Source organism: Salvelinus namaycush, chromosome 3 (assembly GCF_016432855.1).
Source record: "Salvelinus namaycush isolate Seneca chromosome 3, SaNama_1.0, whole genome shotgun sequence".
Lineage (NCBI taxonomy): Eukaryota > Metazoa > Chordata > Actinopteri > Salmoniformes > Salmonidae > Salvelinus > Salvelinus namaycush.
The window spans coordinates 6,422,606-6,446,949 of record NC_052309.1 but is presented as its reverse complement, the minus strand read 5'-3'; the positions used below and the strand labels follow the sequence as shown (position 1 = coordinate 6,446,949).

The 24,344-nt window shown below is 44.8% G+C and overlaps 1 protein-coding gene across 5 annotated transcripts in view; it reads left to right on the top strand.

Annotated features, from left to right (window-relative positions):
* Positions 1 to 24,344, top strand: part of dym (dymeclin) — a 170,753-nt gene that overhangs the window by 6,733 nt on the left and 139,676 nt on the right. For 4 of the 5 annotated variants that reach the window (XM_038989596.1, XM_038989594.1, XM_038989595.1 and 1 more), the window contains 4 exons: positions 1,135 to 1,187; positions 1,542 to 1,635; positions 6,404 to 6,537; positions 15,608 to 15,680. In XM_038989596.1, the coding sequence (XP_038845524.1) occupies positions 1,135 to 1,187; positions 1,542 to 1,635; positions 6,404 to 6,537; positions 15,608 to 15,680 (354 nt within the window). The remainder of the gene's footprint in view (positions 1 to 1,134; positions 1,188 to 1,541; positions 1,636 to 6,403; positions 6,538 to 15,607; positions 15,681 to 24,344) is intronic. The other variant, XM_038989597.1, reaches the window with a different exon arrangement.

Genomic DNA, 24,344 nt, shown 5'->3' with positions numbered 1-24,344 from the left:
GTGTGTGTTTCTGTCCTGCTAAGCATTTAAAATGTAATGAGTACTTTTGGGTGTCAGGGAAAATGTATGGAGTAAAAAGAACATCATATTCTTTAGGAATGTAGTGAAGTAAAAGTTGTCAAATATAAATAGTAAGTACAAAGAGCCCAAAAAACTACTTCAGTAGTACTTTCAAGTATTTTTTACTTAAGTACTTTACACCGCTGCTATTTCGTGATATCTAATTGGTAGTTACAGTCTTGTCCCATCGCTGCAACTCCCCTATGGACCCGGGAGAGGCGAAGGTCGAAAGCCATGCGTCTCCCTAAGACACGACCCTGCCAAGCCGCACTGTTTCTTGACACACTGCTCGCTTAACCAGGAAGTCAGCCAACACCAATGTTGGAGGAAGCACCGTCTAGCTGGTGACCGAAGTCAGCTTGCAGGCACCCGGCCCGCCACAAGGAATCGCTAGAGCGCGATAGGACAAGGAAATCCCCGCCGGTCAAACCCTCCCCTAACCCGTACGACGCTGGGCCAATTGTGTGCCGCCTCATGGGTCTCCTGGTCACGGCGGCTGTGACACCGCCTGGGATCGAACTCGGGTCTGTAGTGACACCTCAAGCACTGCAATGCATTGCCTTAGACCGCTGAGCCACTCGGGAGGCCTGTAAATGTACACACTTACGGGTAAAAAAAAAAATCTGTATTAGACGTATGTAATATTCTAATTATATTTCTATGAATGAGTATTGTGACTATACACACTGCTTGACAGTAGAGGGCACAATAGACTATCAATGATGGTGAAATGGATGAACTTGAGTTTGTTAGCTGACACTGATTTAGTCAGTTCACAAGTGGAAGGATTGCAGTTGAATTGTCCCTGGTAAAGGAAGGACCACAGCCACGGCTCTCTTATGTGAACTCTTGAGATACAGTGCTTCCCAATATCAGATCCAGAGCTGCTGTGGCTGCTGTAATGGAGTTGATCTTGCTTCTACATCTGCATTGCTTACTCTGGGGTTTTAGGCTGGGTTCTGTATAGGCACTTTGTGACGTCTGCTGATGTAAAAAGAGTTTTATAAAATACATGTCTTTCCTCTCTTCTGTCTCTCTCGCTCTCTTCTTTCTCCCCCCCCCCCCCCCCCACAGTGGGGACTCCAAGCTGTTGGAAGAGGCTGTCATTCCCCTTGCCAAGATTCTGAGTAGGTCTCATGTTTGTGTATTAAGCTTGTCTGTCCTGACTGTTAACCTTTTCTACTTATTTGGGCTTTGTTGATTGGGTCAGCGGCCACCGTTTACACCAAAACAAGCTTTTACATTTACTAATTTCAAACTACAAACTTCATTGAGTGCTACATTTAATCTTCCGATATTTACAGACTTTTATTTGACAGATTTACCTGTAGTAAACATGTAGAAAGCATGCTATCATCAGTAATTATATTGTCTTTGTTTCATAAACAAGACGGTATAGATTATTGATGTACTATGTGTCAGAATCACCAAGCAGTCTTTTTAAATACTATGTACTTCCTCTCTCCTGTCTCTCTCTACAGTTGAGAACAATCCCAGAACAGGGAATTTTGGAGCCCTGGTGAGAATATTCCTGGGAAGAACCAAAGAGCTGAAAATATCCACAGAATGCCAAGAGTAAGTATCATGTGAAACCGAACTGTAAAGGGGACAGAATCATCAAAATGAATAGTTAAGTCATAAATACGCCCTGTGTTAAACTGTCCAATGTTGAAGTCAATGACTGGGTTGAAGTGGTGATGCTGCAACCATTGACATTTCTCATTGGAATCTAGAGGTAGGCCTATAGTTGTGGGACAGTGACATGGATAGTTCAATAATACATATGTCCTGTGCTGTACACCATGGAGTGATGATGCAGAACCCCAGTTTGAGGAACCCTGTATTAGCAGAGGAGTAAGATATCTAGATAGATAGTACCAGTCAAGAGTTTGGACACACCTACTCAGTCAAGGGTTGTTCTTTATTTTTACTATTTTCTACATTTTGAATAATAATGAAGACATCAAAACTATGAAATGACACGCATGGAATCAAGTAGTAACCAAAGAAAGTGTCCAACAAATCAAAATATATTTTATATTTGAGATTCTTCAAAGTAGCTACCCTTTGCCTTGATGACAGCGTTGCACACTTGGCATTTTCTCAACCAGCTTCATGAGGTAGTCACTTAGAATGCATTTCAATTAACAGGTGTGCCTTGTTAAAAGTAATTTGTGGGATTTCTTTCCTTAATGCGTTTGAGCCAATCAGTTGTGTTGTGACAAGGTAGGGGTGGTATACAGAAGATAGCCCTACTTGGTAAAAGACCAAGTCCATATTATGTCAAGAACAGCTCAAATAAGCAAAGAGAACGACAGTCCATCATTACTTTAAGACATGAAGGTCAGTCAATGCAGAAAATGTCAAGAACTTTGAAAGTTTCATCAAGTGCAGTTGCAAAAACCATCAAGCACTATGATGAAACTGTCTCTCATGAGGACCACCACAGGAAAGGAAGACTCAGAGTTACCTCTGCTGCAGAGGATAAGTGCATTAAAGTTACCAGCCTCAGAAATTGCAGCCCAAATAAATTCTTCACAGAGTTCAAGTAACAGACACATCTCAATATCAACTGTTCAGTTGAGACTGTGTGAATCAGGCCTTCAAGGTCAAATTGCTGCAAAGAAACCACTACTAAAGGTCACCAATAAGAAGAAAAGACTTGCTTGGGCCAAGAAACACGAGCAATGGACATTAGACCAGTGGAAATCTGTCCTTTGGTCTGATGAGTCAAATTTGAGATGTTTGGTTCCAACTCGTGTCTTTTGTGAGATGCAGAGTAGTTGAACGGATGATCTCTGCATGTGTGGTTCCCACCATGAAGCATGGAGGAGGAGGTGCGATTGTCTGGGGGTGCTTTGCTGTTGACACTGTCACTTATTTATTTAGAATTCATGGCACACTTAACCAGCATGGCTACCACAGCATTCTGCACCGATACGCCATCCCATCTGGTTTGCGCTTAGTGGGACTATAATTTGTTTTTCAACAGGACAATGACCCAGCACACCTCCAGGCTGTGTAAGGGCTATTTGACTAAGAAGGGGAGTGATGGAGTGATCACCCGATCTCAACCCAATTCAGATGGTTTGGGATGAGTTGGACCGCCGAGTGAAGGAAACACATCCAACACGTGCTCGGCATACAGTCAGTTCCATAACTATTTGGACAGTGACACAATTTGCATCATTTTGGCGCTGTACGCCACCACAATGAATTTGAAAGGAAACAACCATTTTTATACGTAGCCTCCCAATTTTAGGGACTCAAAAGTAATTGGATAAACTAGCATAATCATAAATTGAATTGTGAATTTTAATACATGGTTGCAAATCCTTTGTAGTCGATGACTGCCTGAAGTCTAGAACCCATAGACATCACCAGATGCTGGGTTTCTTCCCTGGTGATGCTCTGCCAGGCCTTTACTGCAGCTGTCTTCAGGTCCTACTTGATCTTGGGGTGTTTTGCCTTAAGTTTAGCCTTTTAGCAAGTGAAATGCATGCTCAATTTGACTCAGGTCAGGTGATTAACTTGGCCATTGCAGAACATTCCATCTGCACTGTGAAGTGCCGTCCAATGAGTTTTGAAGCATTTGGCTGAATCTGAGCAGATAATATAGCCTGAACACTTCAGAATTCATCCTGCTGCTTTTGTCAGCAGTCACAACATCAATAAATACAAGGGAACCAGTTCCATTGGCAGCCATACATGCCCACGTCGTAACACTACCTCCACCATGCTTCACAGATGAGGTTGTATGCTTCAGATCATGAGCAGTACCTTCCCTTCTTCATACTCTTCTCTTCCCATCATTCTGGTACAAGTTGATCTCTATTTCATCTGTCCATAGGATGTTGTTCCAGAACAGTACAGGCTTTTGTTTTAGATGTTTTTTCAAACTCTAAAGTGGTGTTCCTGTTTTTGAGGCTTACCAATGGTTTACAACTTGTGGTAAACCCTCTGTATTTACTCTGGTGAAGTCTTCTCTTGATTGTTGACTTTGACACAGATATGCCTACCTCCTGGAGGGTGTTTTTGATCTGGCCAACTGTTGTGAAGGGGGGCTTTTTCACCAGGGAAAGAATTCTTCTGTCATCCACCACAGTTGTTTTCTGTGGTCTTCCGGGCCTTTAGGTATTCCTGAGCTCACCAGTGCTTTCTTTCTTGTTAATAAAGTACCAAATAGTTGATTTGGCCATACCTAATGGTTTTGTTTTGATTGTTCAGCCTAATGATGGCTTCACTGGCAGTGACAGCTCTCTGGAGTTCATATTGAGGGTTAACAGCAACACATTTCAAATGCCACACTTGAAATCAACTCAAACTTTTATCTGCTTACTTGTAAATGAACTAATGAGGGAATAACACACATCTGGCCAATGAACAGCTGAGCAGCCAGTTGTCCAATCACTTTTGGTCCCTTAAAAAGGGGGGACCACATATAAAAAGTGCTGTAATTTCTACACTGTTTACGCGATTTGGATGTAAATGCCCTCAAATTAAAGCTGAAAGTCTGCACTTTCAGCTCATATTCATATTTACTTTCAAATCCAATATGCTGTGGTAGACAGCTAAAATAGTAATAATTTGGTCAATATCCAAATATTTATGGACCTGATTGTATGTGGGAACTCCTTCAAGACTGTTGGAAAAGCATTCCCGGTGAAGCTGGTTGAGAGAATGCCAAGAGTGTGCAAAGCTGTCATCAAGGCAAAGGGTGGCTACTTTGAAGAATCTAAAATATATTTTGATTTAACACTTTTTTTGGTTACTACATGATACGCCTACCTCCTGGAGGGTGTTTTTGATGTGTGAATGTGTTATTTAATAGTTTTGATGTCTTCACTATTATTCTACAATGTAGTAAATAGTAAAAATAAAGTAAAACCCTTGAATGAGTAGGTGTGTCAACTTTTCACTGGTACTATAAAAAAAAAAACTATTTCCCAAGGCAGACCAGCCTCTAGCAAGGCAAGAGAGCCACCAGGCTTAGCCTCTCAGTAATTAGTGGAGTCAGGGCGGCTCAAAGTTTGCCAGCTAGATCTGACAAAGATGATGTGTGCGGTGGAAAGGTGTCTGTGAACCTACCCTGCTTCCCATCAAACACCGAGGTTTACGTTCACATAGAAGCTCACCACAGTTACAAGGGAAGCCATTATGATGGCATACTATGGGCTTGAATGTGTGTTAATAGGAGTGTTGGTGTGCATGGTTGTAAGTAATAGAGCTACATTGGTGGAATGTGTGTGTTGGTGTGCGTTTAGGAACTCATCATTGCCCATATCATAGTTACAAGCAATGCTATTACTTTATTCATGTTTTGGCTTTAATGTGAGTGTTGTTTGAGTGTGTGTTTATGTTAGTGTTGATTGGTCTGAATGTGTTTGTTGGTGTCGATTGGTGTGTGTGTGTGTGTCGATTGGTGTGGGTGTGTGTGTTTATGTTAGTGTTGAATGGTGTGCGTTCATGAACTGGTGGTCCGTATGTATGACCAGACCAGAGGTCAGAGGTTCATCCTTCCTGTCTGTGACTGTGAGCGTAGTCCAGGCTACTGCACGTCTCTATAGCGGATGTGTCACGAGTCACAACAACCGTTGTTACCCTGCAGGACCCAGTGTCTGTGGTTGTGAGAGAGACTGCTCTTGACTGGTAGTCAAGGCTGCTGCGTGTCGTGTCTCAGTAGTGAGCGGTTGAGACACACACACACACACACACACACACACTGCTGCTGTCACCGGACCCGCTGTAGACCTGCAGGATCCAGTTAGTCTCGGACAAGCGGACGGGTCACAGGATATAAGGATGAAAGTATCTCGTTGCCACAGGGTCCCTCTGCTGTTGCCCTGACAACATCTCTTAGCCACCAGTTATTATGACATGGTTGTTTACTACCCCATTCAGTGACTTCAGTTCCCCTCAAAACCCTACTCTGGGATACCCTACTCTGGGATACCCTACTCTGGGATACCCTACTCTGGGATACCCTACTCTGGGATACCCTACTCTGGGATACCCTACTCTGGGATACCCTACTCTGGGATACCCTACTCTGGGATGTCCAACCAAATCACTTTATGTCAACATTGACCATATTGGAGAGTGGAATAACTTGTTGTTTGGGTGCCTGGCTTCATGGCTATTCCTCCCTGGTCTTGTCTTTATGCGTAGTAGTCTAAATCAAATGTTATTGGTCACATACAACATATTTAGCAGACGTTATTGCGTGAGTAGCAGAATGCTTGTGTTCCTAGCTCCAACAGTGCTAGTCTATGTATGACAGATTTCTCTTGTCTTCATAAAGTCTCAAATGACAAAGTAAATGTTGCTCTGTTCTCCTCTCCAGTCAGCTGTTTATCTGGCAGGCCCACAATGCCCTGTTTATGATCCGTTGCCTGCTCAAAGTCTTCATCAGTGAGATGACAGAAGAGGAGCTGCACCTACAGTTCTCCTACCAGGAGAGGGCGCCAGGATCCTGCGGTGAGAAATCCTTCCTTCCCTAGCTCCAGACCTGTATCCCACCATCCCTAGCTCCAGACCTGTATCCCACCACCCCTAGCTCCAGACCTGTATCCCTCCATCCCTAGCTCCAGACCTGTATCCCTCCATCGCTAGCTCCAGACCTGTATCCCTCCATCCCTAGCTCCAGACCTGTATACCACCATCCCTAGCTCCAGACCTGTATCCCACCATCCCTAGCTCCAGACCTGTATCCCTCCGTCCCTAGCTCCAGACCTGTATCCCTCCGTCCCTAGCTCCAGACCTGTATCCCTCCGTCCCTAGCTCCAGACCTGTATCCCTCCGTCCCTAGCTCCAGACCTGTATCCCTCCGTCCCTAGCTCCAGACCTGTATCCCTCCGTCCCTAGCTCCAGACCTGTATCCCTCCGTCCCTAGCTCCAGACCTGTATCCCTCCGTCCCTAGCTCCAGACCTGTATCCCTCCGTCCCTAGCTCCAGACCTGTATCCCTCCGTCCCTAGCTCCAGACCTGTATCCCTCCGTCCCTAGCTCCAGACCTGTATCCCTCCGTCCCTAGCTCCAGACCTGTATCCCTCCGTCCCTAGCTCCAGACCTGTATCCCTCCGTCCCTAGCTCCAGACCTGTATCCCTCCGTCCCTAGCTCCAGACCTGTATCCCTCCGTCCCTAGCTCCAGACCTGTATCCCTCCGTCCCTAGCTCCAGACCTGTATCCCTCCGTCCCTAGCTCCAGACCTGTATCCCTCCGTCCCTAGCTCCAGACCTGTATCCCTCCGTCCCTAGCTCCAGACCTGTATCCCTCCGTCCCTAGCTCCAGACCTGTATCCCTCCGTCCCTAGCTCCAGACCTGTATCCCACCGTCCCTAGCTCCAGACCTGTATCCCACCGTCCCTAGCTCCAGACCTGTATCCCACCGTCCCTAGCTCCAGACCTGTATCCCTCCGTCCCTAGCTCCAGACCTGTATCCCTCCATCCCTAGCTCCAGACCTGTATCCCACCATCCCTAGCTCCAGACCTGTATCCCACCATCCCTAGCTCCAGACCTGTATCCCACCATCCCTAGCTCCAGACCTGTATCCCACCATCCCTAGCTCCAGACCTGTATCCCTCCATCCCTAGCTCCAGACCTGTATCCCTCCGTCCCTAGCTCCAGACCTGTATCCCTCCATCCCTAGCTCTATCCATTTCCTATACTGAAGCACAGCCATGACAGTGTGTCCTTGCAGATGGGAGGGAGGAGAGAGTGGTGGAAATTGGGAGATTATTTTCTTTACAGTTAAACCAGCGAAGAAGAGATTAAACATCTTAATTAAATGAAGCTGTAATGTTATGATTCACTCTGAGGCAAATAGTGAATTGCATATAACTCATAGAGAGACTGACAATGTCCTAAACAGTCTGAAGGTACCACACAGTGAACTGCGGTTAGTTGTGATGCGCGGGGTTGACTCATAACCTGCCATCCCCATGGTTATATCTGCAGGACGACCCGGGTTTAGGGTCATGAAGGGCAGCTGGGATATAGGGTCATGAAGGGCGGGTTGAATAATGATAAAATGATACCTTAAAAAATCCATAAACGTGTCATTGTTGTGCAATTTATATCTATATTCTACATTTAGCCTAAAATAATCAAATAAAAACGTATCTAGCATTATTGCGTAAGCCTAAACCTTAGGGCCTAACTGTACGCCCCCATGAATATCCTACATGCTAATCACCAAATAGCCTACACGCTAATCACCAAATAGCCTACACGCTAATCACCAAATAGCCTACACGCTAATCACCAAATAGCCTACACGCTAATCACCAAATAGCCTACACGCTAATCACCAAATAGCCTACACGCTAATCACCAAATAGCCTACACGCTAATCGCCAAATGCTTTTGGGAATGAGCAGAAAAAGTTAATGTCGATCCCCGGAGGCAAAAAGGACCATGTTGGAGTTTACTTCAATAAGAGAAAAGCTGTGAAATGTAGAGTTGAAAATAAAGAGAAGGGAGGACCAGAAAGTCATGTTTGGGAAAGATTAGGTGAAGTGGTAAAAGAGGATGATGACAGTGTTGTGTGGTGATTGTGAGGCGCTATACACATTCAACAGTCACAAGATCGGAATTCAAATAGGGCTATGGCACGTCAAGGGAACTGTAGCCTACTGTTCAGATGAGTAAAATGGACACTGACTGTAGGTCTATAACCTCTCACAGAGCCTTAATATTAACTCTCGTTGAATTAAGTATTTCTTGCAGTAAAATGATACACTAAATGCAGGCTACATTTTGACAGGGGAACAGGAGTGGAGAAATATGATATATTTCTTTCAGCATCTTGAGAGAACGTGAATGATCAGTTAGATACCGTCTGTAGAGGTGCTATATTTATCAGCGTTAATAAAAGCTGATAGTATTTCAACCACATTAAATATGCATCCAAGCAGAACTTAAATCTAATCAGAAACATGTTGGGTCGTTTTACACAACTTTCTATTTCCTTACAACCGGTCAAACTGTTATTGTTATAGCATTTTCTCCCCGCTCCCTAATTTAATGACGTCAACTAGATTGAAGCTTTTTCATTCTATGGATTTTATGATATTCTGGTGAACGAGGGTTTATTTAGTCTTCTAGGGCAACATCATGACAGAAGAGAAGCTACATGTATCTAATTATATTCCAATAGCCTACCTAAAATCTGGGACAATAATCTAGATCAGAGAAAATAAATCCTGCACACCCTGTCGTGAAATAGTTCTGCTGTCTCTGTATCCTACAGCGCATTTTCTATATTAGCGGGTTAGGGTCGGATGTAGGCCTCAGATTTGCACTTTGGGCGGATACGTTATTAGCGCACCATTAGCGGTTATTATGGCCACTTTTTATTATGGCCATAATAACCGTTATTATGGCCACCTGTGTTTTTTACTGAGATCTATGAAAGGGAAAACATTTGCAGAGGCATACATACAATCTGAGAATGTAGAGACTGCCACGGTTTATAGGCCCATTTTCATGATTCATCACTCCATTTCCTCATCTGGTATTGTCTTCAGTAGCTGGGTACTGTAGGTAACCCTTCCATTGTCACACAGAGAGAGGGGAGAGAGGAGGAAAGAAATGTGGAAAAATGGCATCACATCCCATCAGAGTTAATATCTGCTCTGCACTCTCGCAGGGCTTTCCATTAAGCCCTCGTTCCCAGGGTTGGGCTGGACCAGCGAGAGGGGGAGGAGAGAAGGGGGAGAGAGGGAAGGGAGGAGGGTGTTAGTGGGAAGAGAGGAACGGAATACGTTAGTGAGAGCAGAGGAAGACGTTCGTGGGAAGAGGAGAGGAGGTCTGGAAACACACTTAATTGGAAGTTGTTGCAGACAGAGAAGGAGATGGTGCCAACAGGCTGTCTTCACCCTCCACTGTGTGTGTGTGTGTCTCTTTCTCGGTTTCTCTCCATCCCTCTCACGCTGAAAGAGGGAGGGAAGGAGGGAGGAAAAAATGGAGCGTGTGAGAAGAAAAGAGAAGAGGGAGGGATAGAAGGGAAGGAGAGGAAAATGCCAATGGTGTATTGCCAGGGGTTATGCAGGGACCAAAACTGACACAGAGCAGAGACAGTTGTTTTTGTTTTTCTGCTTGTGATTTATGTTGCATGTCTATGTTGCTGTTCTATAGCACAGACTGATGAATGTGTAGACAAAGAATAGTCTAGTAGTCACAGGAAATTGAACATGCAGAGAGTAACATTGAATATGCATAGTATGCTTTATAAAAGTGTTTGGTACTTGTGTCCATTACAAGGTCAATTGGAAGTGAACTGTAAAGATATCAAAACCTACAGTACCAGTCAAAAGTCTGGACACACCTACTCATTCAAGGGTTTTTCTTTATACATTGTAGAAAAATAGTGAAGACATCGAAGCTATGAAATAACACATGGAATCATGTAGTAACCAAAAAAGTGTTAAACAAATCTAAATATATTTTATATTCGTAAAAGTAGCCACCCTTTGCCTTGATGACAGCTTTACACACTCTTGGGTTTTCTCTCAACTAGCTTCACCGGGAATGCTTTTCCAACAGTCTTGAAGGAGTTCCCACATATGCTTTTCCTTCACTCTGCAGTCCAACTCATCCCAAACAATCTCAATTGGGTTGAGGTTGGTGATTGTTGAAGCCAGGTCATCTGATGCAGCACTCCATCACACCAAAGGACAGATTTCCACTGGTCTAATGTCCATTGTTTGTGTTTCTTGGCCCAAGCAAGACTCTTCTTCTTATTGGTGTCCTTTAGTAGTGGTTTCTTTGCAGCAATTTGACCATGAAGGCCTGATTCACGCAGTCTCCTCTGAACAGTTGATGTTGAGATGTCTGTTACTTGAACTCTGTGAAGCATTTATTTGGGCTGCAATTTCTGAGGCTGGTAACTTTAATGAACTTATCCTCTGCAGCAGAGGTAACACTGGGTCTTCCTTTCCTGTGGTGGTCCTCATGAGAGACAGTTTCATCATAGTGCTTGATGGTTTTTGCAACTGCACTTGATGAAACTTTCAAAATTCTTGACATTTTCTGCATTGACTGACCTTCATATCTTAAAGTAATGATGGACTGTCGTTTCTCTTTGCTTATTTGAGCTGTTCTTGCCATAATATGGACTTGATCTTTTACGAAGTAGGGCTATCTTCTGTATACCACCCCTACCTTGTCACAACACAACTGGTTGGCTTAAGAAGCATTAAGAAGGAAAGAAATTCCACAAATTAAAATTTTAACAAGGCACACCTGTTAATTGAAATGCATTCCAGGTGACTACTTCATGAAGCTGGTTGAGAGAATGCCAAGAGTGTGCAACGCTGTCATCAAGGCAAAGGGTGGCTACTTTGAAGAATCTCAAATATAAAATATATTTTGATTTGTTGAACACTTTTTTTGGTTACTACTTGATTCCATGTGTTATTTCATAGTTTTGTTGTCTTCATTATTATTCTACAATGTAGAAAATAGTAAAAATAAAGAAAAAACCTTGAATGAGTAGGTGCGTCCACTTTTGACTGGTACTGTATATCCTGGGGATGTAACGATTCACCGATATGCATCGGTCCCCGATTCAAATGTTTAAGATACAAGTGCATCGGTCCGTTAACCCCAAACCGATCCAAATGTAACATGCATCGGTCAGAAAATCGATTCAAAAGTTACAAATCGCCGGGTTCTCAAAATTTTTGCTCATATTACATTCTATCTACCTTCCCGAAAATACCTCTAATCTTTTGTGACAACTGATGTGTCCTCTCCTTCAGTGTCAAATAAGCATGTAACTGTGTTGACGGTCATTGACCTACAAGTCATTTTGCATGCTGAACAACCCCAGGTAATATCAGTAGCCTGGTCAAACTGTGCACTGTTCCCAGCTTCACGCGCAGTCTAACGTGAGGTAGGCGGCCTGCTCCAAATGCTAAAATGGCTTGCTTGATATTAGGCTTTATTAGTTAAGTGACAACCTGTGTAATTTTCTAGGTTATTGTTATTTATGCGCTGTTGAAAATAGTTTTTTTTCCAGAATAAAAGTAATCTACCGAAGACGCATCTCATCTGACTATAGCTGCTGAACGGGCCTGACAATAGCTTTTATTTTGATTGTTCAGGTTCACCATCAGCAATAGTTTTGAAAGTGTTGCTTTAAACAATCAGTGTATATGGTATTTAAATAAATAATACTATACAGGGTAAAGATGATCATTTCATAACGAGGACAGCAATCACAGAGGAGAAGAGAAAATCCCTCCCGAGCGGTCAAAACCATTCAATTATGAGGGTGAAATCCAAAGTTGTGCTATATATTCATTGGCTATATTTCATAGCTCATTTCTAAAGATACATATTGATACATTACTAGCTGAAATACAATCTGCAAAAATGGCAAGTAATGGTGATTTCAGAACCGAAGTGGAGGGGAACAAAAAAAAAAGAGTCTATATTTACCCCCCCCTAATCTGGTAGTAGTCTCCTTTATTGCTCAGTTTAGGGCCTACATAGTACATACATCAATTACACACATACACACACTCATACACACAGAGAGAGAGAGAGAGAAAAAAAGTTGGCTCAGACAGATCCAGCTCATGAGGTCCATCAGCGGCAGATTTGAATTTAGAATGGAAAATGAATGTTTTTCTTCAATAAATGTTAATGCATCGAATTGTATCTCATTAATTCGTTCTCTAATCAAACTGAATCGTTTCAAACTAATCGGTCCTGTATTGTAGCTCATCTGTACGTATCGAGTCGTCTTGAAAGGGAAAGATGCACATCCCTAATATATCCAGACACCCCTATGGTCAATCACAACAGGTAAACGATAAATGGACGTTTGCCATGATAAAACAATCTACAAGACCGCCCGGTTCTCTTCTCTGTTGCCATAGTTCAGAGCATCTTTACACTCAGTTCTCAGTTTATTAGGTACACCAGCCCATTGACAAAAACAGTTCGCTCCTACAAACAGTGAGTCACTTGGCCGTGGCTTGCTGTACAAAGCAGGCAGACAGGCATCGAAGCATTGTGACTAGAATGCGCAAAACTATTGACCTGAGCGTCTTTGAGCGTGGTGACAGAGCATGAACGGTATCTCGGAAACGCATAACTCGCCGGTCCTTGTCACAGATGGGCTATTGCAGCAGACGACTACTCTGGATTCCACTCCTATCAGCTAAAAACAGTAAGAAGTGGCTCCAGTCAACGATCAACAACACTGGACAATTGAGGAGTGGAAAAACATAGCCTGGTCTGACAAATCCCAGTTCCTGTTGGGTCATGCTGATGGCAGAGTCCAAATTGTACTTTTTGGTCCACCTCCCACTGTGGCAGGAATATGAAAAAAAAAAATCTACAAGACACATTTTTTTACGCTACAATTAAACCAACAAAACACACAAAAAAAGGATGAGCATGCTTTGTAATGTTTCTAAAACAAATGTATTACAAGTAATAAGTAATGTGGTACAGTGCTGTGAAGAAGTATTTTCCCCTTTCTGATTCTCTCTATTTTTCATATTTTTTCTCCTGAATGTTGTCAGATCTTCAGTAAAACCTTATTAGATAAAGGGAACCTGAGTTTACAACAACAAAAAATATACTTATTTTATTTATTTAAAACATAAAGTTATGCAACATCCAATTCCCCTGTGTGAAAAAAATAATTGCCCCCTTACAGTCAATAACTGGTTGTGCCTCCTTTAGCTGCAATGACCTCAACTGAACGCTTTCTGTAGTTGTTGATCAGTCTCTCACGTCGCTGTGGAGGAATTTTGTCCCACTCTTCCATGCAGAACTGCTTTAACTCAGCAACATTTGTGGGTTTTCAAGCATGAACTACTCGTTTTAAGTCCTGCCACAACATCTCAATTGGGATTAGGTCTGGACTTTGACTAGGCCAGTCCAAAGCCTCATATGTTGCATTTTAGCCATTTTAATGTAGACTTGATTGTGTGTTTTGGATCATTGTCTTGCTGCATGACCCAGCTGCACTTCAGCTTCAGCTCACAGACAGATGGCCTGACATTCTCCTGTAGAAGTCTCTGATACAGAGCAGAATTCATGGTTCCTTCTATAAAGGGAAGTCATCCAGGTTCTGAGGAAGCAAAGCATCCCCAAACCATCACACTTCCACCACCATGCTTGACCGTTGGTATGAGGTTTTTACTGTGGAATGCAGTGTTTGGTTTTCACCAGACTTAATGAGACACGTCTCGTCCAAAAAGTTGACTCAAAGTTTTTCAAGACTCTTGGAAGAATGTTCTATGGACAGATGAGTCAACTATACTTTTTTGGATGACTTGGGTAGACTTTAGTTTCAAGTAAATTAGACCAACTTTTAAGCCTGTGCACAGTGCTTCTAAAAAAATAAATATTTCACTCAGCTCCTCACGTGCACACAGCCCCCCAGCCAGGCAGTGTGGCTGTGCGAGGTGGCATAGGCAATATAGGCTTCGTAGTTCTTTGACTTTGTGCGATTATTTACCAGCTATGAAACAAAACGCCAGAAATACTTTGAAAACAGCTACTGCAGCATTTATGTTACTATAAATGTGATCATTCTTGACTTTCTATTCACAAATGAGAGTGAAATGCTCGCACTGTGGAGCACTGACCACACGCCAACGTGGCTGGTGAAATTGATGTTTTTACCCACCAATGCCAAAATCTACCCGCAGCTGGCGGGTGTCAATTTTAGGCCCTGGTCCATGGCCCCATCCTGCCTGGTGTCAATGGTACAGACTGGTGGCAGTGGTGTAATGGTGTGGGGAATGTTAGTTCCCTTGATACCAATTGAGCAACGTTTCCATTACCAGAAGAAATCAAGCTGTTCTGGAGGCAAAGAGGGTCTGACCCGGTACTAGATGGGTATACCTAATAAACTGGCCACTGAGTGTATGTTTAATAGCTATCAAGGCCATGCATCCAACATAGTCACCCCACTGTGCCTTGGGGTCTTTTCATGTGAGTAGGTTTTCCTGTGAGGTGAGCTTGGGTCTCTACTCTCCACGTTTTTCCATTGAACCCAAACGAACACAAAGTACTCTTTGTAGTCAAGTAGGGGGTCAGTGTAGCTATTGGCTGGTCTAATTGAAAGGTGGTTGAAAGCAGAGACAGGCTAGGTAATTGGCTAAACGTCTCTCTCTACCTCCCTCTCCGTCTCTGTCTCTCTCTCCCTCTCTGTGTCTCTCTGTCTCTCTCCCTCTCTCTCTGTCTCTGTTTCTCTCCCTCTCTCCGTCTCTCTCTCTCCCTCTCTCCGTCTCTGTCTCTCCCTCTCTCCGTCTCTGTTTCTCCCTCTCTCTTTCCCTGTCTCTCCGTCTCTGTCCCTGTCTCTCCCTCTCTCCATCTATGTCTCTCTCTCCCTCTCTCTCTCTGTCTCTCTCCCTCTGTCTCTCTCCCTCTCTCTGTCTCTCTCCCTCTCTCTGTCTCTCTCCCTCTCTCTGTCTCTCTGTCTCTGTCTCTCTGTCTCTGTCTCTCTCTCTCTGTCTCTCTCTGTTTTTCTCTCTCTCTCTCTCTCTCTCTCTCTCTCTCTCTCTCTCTCATTCTGCAGACACGGGGAGAGAGGACCTGCTGGAGGAGCTGATTTGTAACCTGGTACACCTGGTCGTGGAGGTGCCCCTGCTGTGAGTACCTTGGAGGGGGGTGGGGAGTGGGCGGAGAGGACTAGGGGTGGACTGAGTCTGGACCCCCTATGGCTTCCACCTGGGGGGGAAGGGAGGGTGAGGGGTACACCTGGCCGTGGAGGTGCCCCTGCTGTGAGGGTTTGGTGCAGAGGGGGATGGATGGGCACTGAGTCTGGAGCCCGTCTGGCCTCCTCCAGCTGTTTTAATGGGCTCTTGGATGGTGATAAATGAAAGGCCAGCTCTACAAACTGCAGGTATTCTAGATACCTGCTGCATTGAAATATTTGATCTCCACACACCGACTGGGTCATCAGTTAGCATTTTATTCCTCTCCCCTTTTACATTAAAGCCTCTTAAAATGAGACCCTAAGTCCTAAAGGGACCATCTGTCGTGGGTAGATGGGGGTAGACAGGGGTAGTCGGGGGGGGGGGGGGGGGGGGGGGGGTGATCCTGTCTTCTGTACCTGCTCCCCCCAAAAGGTTGAATATAGAGAGCTCCAGTGTGAGTGGGCCAGTAGCACCAGGTCAGGTTGAATATAGAGAGCTCCAGTGTGAGTGGACCAGTAGCACCAGGTCAGGTTGAATATAGAGAGCTCCAGTGTGAGTGGGCCAGGAGCACCAGGTCAGGTTGAATATAGAGAGCTCCAGTGTGAATGGGCCAGTAGCACCAGGTCAGGTTGAATATAGAGAGCTCCAGTGTGAGTGGACCAGTAGCACCAGGTCAGGTTGAATATAGAGAGCTCCAGTGTGAGTGGGCCAGTAGCACCAGGTCAGGTTGAATATAGAGAGCTCCAGTGTGAGTGGACCAGTAGCACCAGGTCAGGTTGAATATAGAGAGCTCCAGTGTGAATGGGCCAGTAGCACCAGGTCAGGTTGAATATAGAGAGCTCCAGTGTGAATGGGCCAGTAGCACCAGGTCAGGTTGAATATAGAGAGCTCCAGTGTGAATGGGCCAGTAGCACCAGGTCAGGTTGAATATAGAGAGCTCCAGTGTGAATGGGCCAGTAGCACCAGGTCAGGTTGAATATAGAGAGCTCCAGTGTGAATGGGCCAGTAGCACCAGGTCAGGTTGAATATAGAGAGCTCCAGTGTGAATGGGCCAGTAGCACCAGGTCAGGTTGAATATAGAGAGCTCCAGTGTGAATGGGCCAGTAGCACCAGGTCAGGTTGAATATAGAGAGCTCCAGTGTGAATGGGCCAGTAGCACCAGGTCAGGTTGAATATAGAGAGCTCCAGTGTGAATGGGACAGTAGCACCAGGTCAGGTTGAATATAGAGAGCTCCAGTGTGAGTGGGCCAGTAGCACCAGGTCAGGTTGAATATAGAGAGCTCCAGTGTGAGTGGGACAGTAGCACCAGGTCAGGTTGAATATAGAGAGCTCCAGTGTGAGTGGGCCAGTAGCACCAGGTCAGGTTGAATATAGAGAGCTCCAGTGTGAATGGGCCAGTAGCACCAGGTCAGGTTGAATATAGAGAGCTCCAGTGTGAATGGGCCAGTAGCACCAGGTCAGGTTGAATATAGAGAGCTCCAGTGTGAATGGGCCAGTAGCACCAGGTCAGGTTGAATATAGAGAGCTCCAGTGTGAATGGGCCAGTAGCACCAGGTCAGGTTGAATATAGAGAGCTCCAGTGTGAATGGGCCAGTAGCACCAGGTCAGGTTGAATATAGAGAGCTCCAGTGTGAATGGGCCAGTAGCACCAGGTCAGGTTGAATATAGAGAGCTCCAGTGTGAGTGGGCCAGTAGCACCAGGTCAGGTTGAATATAGAGATATTTGAGACTTGTTCTTTATTGAGGTTTTACCTTAAATTGCAGTAACAGCCTGTTACATTCTGAAAATGTTGCAGTAGCTGATTGCTGCTCTTAGCCACGGAAACTATGGAAACCGGTTCCTTGCACCAACATAGTGTCAACAGTTTTTTAAACGTTTTTTTTTATTTCAAAGTGTTGACATAGGAAAGTCAACATTTTCAGAAACGTAAGTCAACATATTGAGATGGTAGATCATACAAATATCTACTTTTTTTTCATTTGTAACATTGTTTGGCGATTTCAGAGGTGGCACCACAGGTCCCAGAGTTGTGGTGGGGTGGGGGATTATTTTGATGGGGCTCAGAGTTTTTCCTGATCTGGTAAGCTAACCTAACCAGGTAAAACTCTGGGTATGACGTAGTAAAAATCAGATTTAAAAAAGGGTTTTTATATGGGCTATGATGGGACCAGATTTTTTCTAATCAGGTCATATAATAAAAATGTTTAAAAACTCCTGGCCCTAGAGTGGATGAAAACATCACAGTCCTGTCAAACAAATCACGAGGCTAATCAGTCTAAACAACAATACTTTATCCCTCTTTTCAACACTTTTGTGTCAATATTTTTTATGAAACCAAAAGTACTGGGGGAAATGCCAGCTGGCCAAATGTTTGCCGGCGGCCCTGCTGTGTTGATCTCTGCAACATGGATAGATGGAAATCGCCACACAATGCTACAAATGAAGAAACATAACCTATGTATGATCTATGTGTACAGTATGTATTTTATTTTTAGGTGGTGGTAATGGCCTTCCATATATAACAGCTCAACATTTTAACTCCCCGGTGAATTATAGCCGGCCCACGTTAACAGTCGCAATGTTCTTTTACAAGATGTAGCCAGAACCTAATCATTTGGTATGTTGTAAGGTAGACCTACTGTACTTTTATATTCGTTTTAAAGGGGTAGTCGTTAAATTTTGATAGGCTGACATTACTTGATAAAGACATGTTAACTTTAGCTAGCGGTAACCGTGATATTGTTTTGAAGCTAAAATGTAATGAGTGTACAGATTAGAATATAAACCCTTCAGGGCATAAAATGAAAACCTGCCACATGCCAAATGCGGGTAGATTTAGGTATTGGTGGGTAAGAATGTCTATTTCACTAGCCACGTTGGTGGGTGTCTACAGTTGGAACATTACATTCGCATTTGTGAATAAACAGAGTCAAAAGTCAAGTATGAGAATCAAATGACATTTTATCGGTCACAAACACATGGTTTGCAAATGTTAATGCGAGTGTAGCGAAATGCTTGTGCTTCTATTTCCGACCGTGCAGTAATATCTAACAAGTAATATCTAACAATTCCCTAACAACTACCTTAAGAATTTGTTCTGAACTGACTTTCCTAGTTAAATAAAGGTTAAATTTAAAACAAACAAAAGAAAATATATATTTCACAACAAAATACAGAAAAGCGTCATTTTCTCATATGTTGAGGTGGTGAAAAAAAAAAAACCTTTAACATTACCTAGTGTAATAGTTTGCACTGGTTCTCCTCCTGGCTAGTGGCTACTGTGACATTCACTTTGAGAACGTCAAGCAAACCCTCTCTCGGCTCGTGACATTCCCGTCACTAATGTCAATTGAAAAGTGTATGTACATATTGTGTCAATTGAAATTCCGTCCTGATAACTCTATTCAGTGAGGAGAATAAGCCCCTCTTTATCCCTATCAGATGGAATAGAGGTCTCTGGCAAAGGTTCAGAGGCAAAGGGTTACTGGATCGCTGGGTTCCTATTGCAGCATGGGTTCATGGGCCATCTGGTTGGATGAGGACACACACAGTGAGTAAGGAGGGGGCAGTTGAGAGACAGGGAGGGTCAAAGGGAGAGGCGAGAGCTGGGCGGTAAGGGGAGAGGAGCCCCCTTGGTTGGCTGGATTACAGTCCTCTGTTTGGGGGTGGGACACAGAGCCAATGTCCTGGGGAGGGAGCGGAGGGACAGGATGGTCAGTGTGTGTCTATGGCTGTGTTCCAAATTATATCCTTTTCCCTATATAGTGCACTACTTCTGACCTGATGGACTAGGATGCTGTTTGGGACGCACTCTCTGCTGTGCTGATTGGGCATCTTGCTTTGGCTCTGGGCTTTGTTGGGTTCTGTGGCGCCGGGCGGGTCTTGTTGAGTCGGCCCAGATCTGGGCCGTTATGGCTGGCGCTGGTGTACATTTCAAAGGCATTTTTCCATTTCGTCTCCGTCCTGTCTCTCTGTCCTCTGTCGCCTTTGTGCTTCTCCAACACACAGAGGTGTGTGTGTCTGTAAAATCACAACTATTATTTTGGCATGCCATACACTCCTCAAGGTCTGTGGAAGTGTCTGCTGAAAGCCTGACTCTCCCTCTGTGTGTGTGTGATGAGTCTGGCCATGCTCCAGGCACAGATTGCCTTCCTCCCTCAGAACACTCAGTAATATAAATGCATCAGCGACGTCCATGTTCCGTGGAATGTTCTCAGAATGTCCTTGTGTTCCGTTCCTCCTCCGTGTGACCGTCATGCCCGAAACATATGAGCCATGATGATGATGAGGAGGAGGGTGAAGAGAAGGAGGATGGGAATTGAGGAGTGTGTGACAGTCACCTTCACATGCACACACACAGGAGTTTTCAGCCATTGAAATGCATGGGCGGGTGGCCTAAGTCCAAACAGTGTAAATATGATACAATTATAATTTAATACACTATTATATATATATATATATACACTATATGGCCAAAAGTATGTGGACATGCCTTCAAATTAGGTATGCCACACAAGCTCACAGAACGGGACAGTTGAGTGCTGAAGCGTGTAGCTTGTAAAAATCGCCTGTCCTCAGTTGCAACACTCACTACCGAGTTCTAAACTGCCTCTGGAAGCAACGTCAGCACGAGCTGTTCGTCGGTAGCTTCATGAAATGGGTTTCAATGGCCGATCAGCCGTACACAAACCTAAGATCACCATGCGCAATGCCAAGTGTCGGCTGAAGTGGTGTAAAGCTTTCCGCCATTGGACTCATCTGCGTTGCTTGCTGTTTGGGGTTTTAGGCTGGGTTTCTGTACAGCACTTTGTGACATCGGCTGATGTAAAAATGACTTTAGAAATACATTTGATTGATTGACTCTGGACCAGTGGAAACGCGTTCTCTGGAGTGATGAATCACGCTTCACCATTTAGCAGTCCGACGGACGAATCTGGGTTTGGCGGATGCCAGGAGAAGCTACCTGCCCGAATGCATTGTGCCAACTGTAAAGTTTGGTGGAGGAGGAATAATGGTCTGAGGCTGTTTTCAGGGTTCAAACTAGGCCCTTTAGATCCAGTGAAGGGAAATCTTAACGCTACAGATGCCAATGACATTCTAGACGATTCTGTGCTTCCAACTTAGTGTCAACAGTTTGAGGAAGGCCCTTTCCTGTTTCAGCATGACAATGCCCCCGTGCACAAAGCGAGGTCCATACAGAAATGGTTTTCTGTGTGGAAGAACTTGACTGGCCTGCACAGAGCCCTGACCTCAACTCCATTGAACACCTTTGGGATGAATTGGAACGACGACTGCGAGCCAGGCCCTAACTGCCCAACATCAGTGCCAGACCTCACTAATGCTTTTCTGGCTGAATAGAAGCAAGTCCCCGCAGCAACGTTCCAACATCTAGTGGAAAGCCTTCCCAGAAGCGTGGAGGCTGTTATAGCAGCAAAGCGTGGACCAACTCCATATTAATACCCATGATTTTGGAATGAGATATTCGACGAGAAGGTGTCCACATACTTTTGTTCATGTAGTGTATGTGAACTAGAGTTGTGTCAGTGTTACCCACCCACACTCAGGCACGAGTGACTGTCTGTTCTGTTCGAGTGTGACACTCTACAGGTAACTGTCAAAATAAAGGAAACACCTAAATGAAGTGTCTTAATAGGGTGTTGGGCCGCCACGAGCCAGAACAGCTGCAGCAGATTCTACAAGTGTCTGGAACTCACACCATTCTTCCATGAGAAAGTCCATCATTTGGGGTTTTATTTTGCCAGTTACCTGTACGTCCTGCTGGGTTTTGTGTGTCTGTGCGCATCCTGTTGTCTGTGTGTGTCTGTGTGCTGTGTCTGGGTTTGTGTGTATGTGCTGTGTCTGGGTTTGTGTGTTTTGTCTGCCACTACCTACTAATTTACAGAGCTGACGATCAACTGTTAATACCAACACAACGTCAATACAGAGCTGGTTACCGTGGCTACAGAGCAATGTCGTATAGGTCAGGGTTAATGGGTCAGAGGTGGAGAGAGAGTGTGTGTGTGTGTGAATATATCATACATTTTTCGGGATGGAAAATCGATATGATTCGATGCACAACATTTGATGCAACAACACATTCATTTTCCATTCTAAATGAAAATCTGCTGCTGATGGAGCTCATGAGCTGGGCCTCTCTGAGCTGGGCCTCTCTGAGCTGGGCCTCTCTGAGCTGGGCCTCTCTGAGCTGGGCCTCTCTGAGCTGGGCCTCTCTGAGCTGGGCCTCTCTGAGCTGGGCCTGTCTGAGCTGGGTGTTTGTGGGAATGATGCATGTCTATAGTGTATACTATGTAGGCATGTGATCTGAGCCATAAGGGAGACTAGATATATACCAACCCACTACCACTATCAGATTAGAGCCATAAGGGAGACTAGATATCTACCACCCCACTATCAGATTAGAGCCTTAAGGGAGATTAGACATCTACCTCCCCACTATCAGATTAGAGCCATACGGGAGACTAGACATCTACCACCCCACTACCACTATCAGATTAGAGCCATACGGGAGACTAGACATCTACCACCCCACTATCAGATTAGAGCCATACGGGAGACTAGATATATACCTCCCCACTATCAGATTGGAGCCATAAGGGAGACTAGATATCTACCTCCCCTCTACCACTATCAGATTAGAGCCATACGGGAGACTAGATATCTACCACCCCACTACCACTATCAGATTAGAGCCATACGGGAGAATAGACATTTACCACCTCACTACCACTATCAGATTAGAGCCATAAGGGAGACTAGACATCTACCACCCCACTACCACTATCAGATTAGAGCCATACGGGAGACTAGACATCTACCACCCCACTACCACTATCAGATTAGAGCCATAAGAGAGACTGGACATCTACCACCCCACTACCACTATCAGATTAGAGCCATAAGGGAGACTAGACATCTACCACCCCACTACCACTATCAGATTAGAGCCATACGGGAGACTAGACATCTACCACCCCACTACCACTATCAGATTAGAGCCATAAGAGAGACTGTACATCTACCACCCCACTACCACTATCAGATTAGAGCCATACGGGAGACTAGACATCTACCACCCCACTACCACTATCAGATTAGAGCCATAAGAGAGACTGGACATCTACCACCCCACTACCACTATCAGATTAGAGCCATAAGGGAGACTAGAAATCTACCACCCCACTACCACTATCAGATTAGAGCCATAAGAGAGACTGGACATCTACCACCCCACTACCACTATCAGATTAGAGCCATAAGAGAGACTAGACATCTACCACCCCACTACCACTATCAGATTAGAGCCATACGGGAGACTAGACATCTACCACCCCACTACCACTATCAGATTAGAGCCATACGGGAGACTAGACATCTACCACCCCACTACCACTATCAGATTAGAGCCATACGGGAGACTAGACATCTACCACCCCACTACCACTATCAGATTAGAGCCATACGGGAGACTAGACATCTACCACCCCACTACCACTATCAGATTAGAGCCATACGGGAGACTAGATATCTACCACCCCACTATCAGATTAGAGCCATACGGGAGACTAGACATCTACCACCCCACCCCACTATCAGATTAGAGCCATACGGGAGACTAGACATCTACCACCCCACTACCACTATCAGATTAGAGCCATAAGGGAGACTAGACATCTACCACCCCACTATCAGATTAGAGCCATACGGGAGACTAGACATTTACCACCTCACTATCAGATTGGGTGGGGGGGGACAGGTAATGTAGGCTGTTATTGTCAATAGACGGTTGGTTGTTTAGCAACAAAAGTGACAGGTGAACAACTATGTGCAGTAGCTAAGCTACAACAGTGACTGGGTTCAGTAGCTTGGACCGTCACCCGCCATTTTGAGATTTTTTCCATGGTAGCCTTTCTGTTAAAATGAAACTGAACAGGAAGGTGAACCGGTAATGGGCCCGGCTGTGTTTTACAGACCGTTTAATCGCTGGATGCCAGTCATTCAATCTAATGCCAAGAGGAAGACTAGGACTCTCTTCCCTTCCTCCCTCAGTGCATGTATCAATACCAGGCAGTGGTATAACAGAACCAGGGGGGAAAAGAACCCTGTGTGTGTCTTTAAGGGTAAGGTATTCCTGCCTTGTGACATCACAGGCTGTGCTACGGAACTAGAAGAACGGGGGGCAGGAAGCAGAGGTAAAATGAGGGGAGAGAGTGGGAGGGAGGGAGAGAGTGGGAGGGATAGAGAGAGTTTGGGAGAGAGAGTGGGAGGGATAGAGAGAGTGGGAGGGATAGAGAGAGTGGGAGGGATAGAGAGAGTGGGAGGGATAGAGAGAGTTTGGGAGGGAGGGAGAGAGAGTGGGAGGGATAGAGAGAGCCGGGGAAGAGGCGGGTGATGGCAGTCAAAGACCATAGGGCTCTCTCTGTGACGACCAGTGTCACTTTAGTCATGCAGTTATCTCCCAGTGTCGTACTTGGGCAGGAGCTCACCAGAACTGAGCACCGGCACCTCAAATAGAATTTTAACTCAAAACTGTGTAGGAGTTTAAAATGAGTACTGGTGTCTATTTCAGTGGAAATCAAGCACTGGTTATATCACAC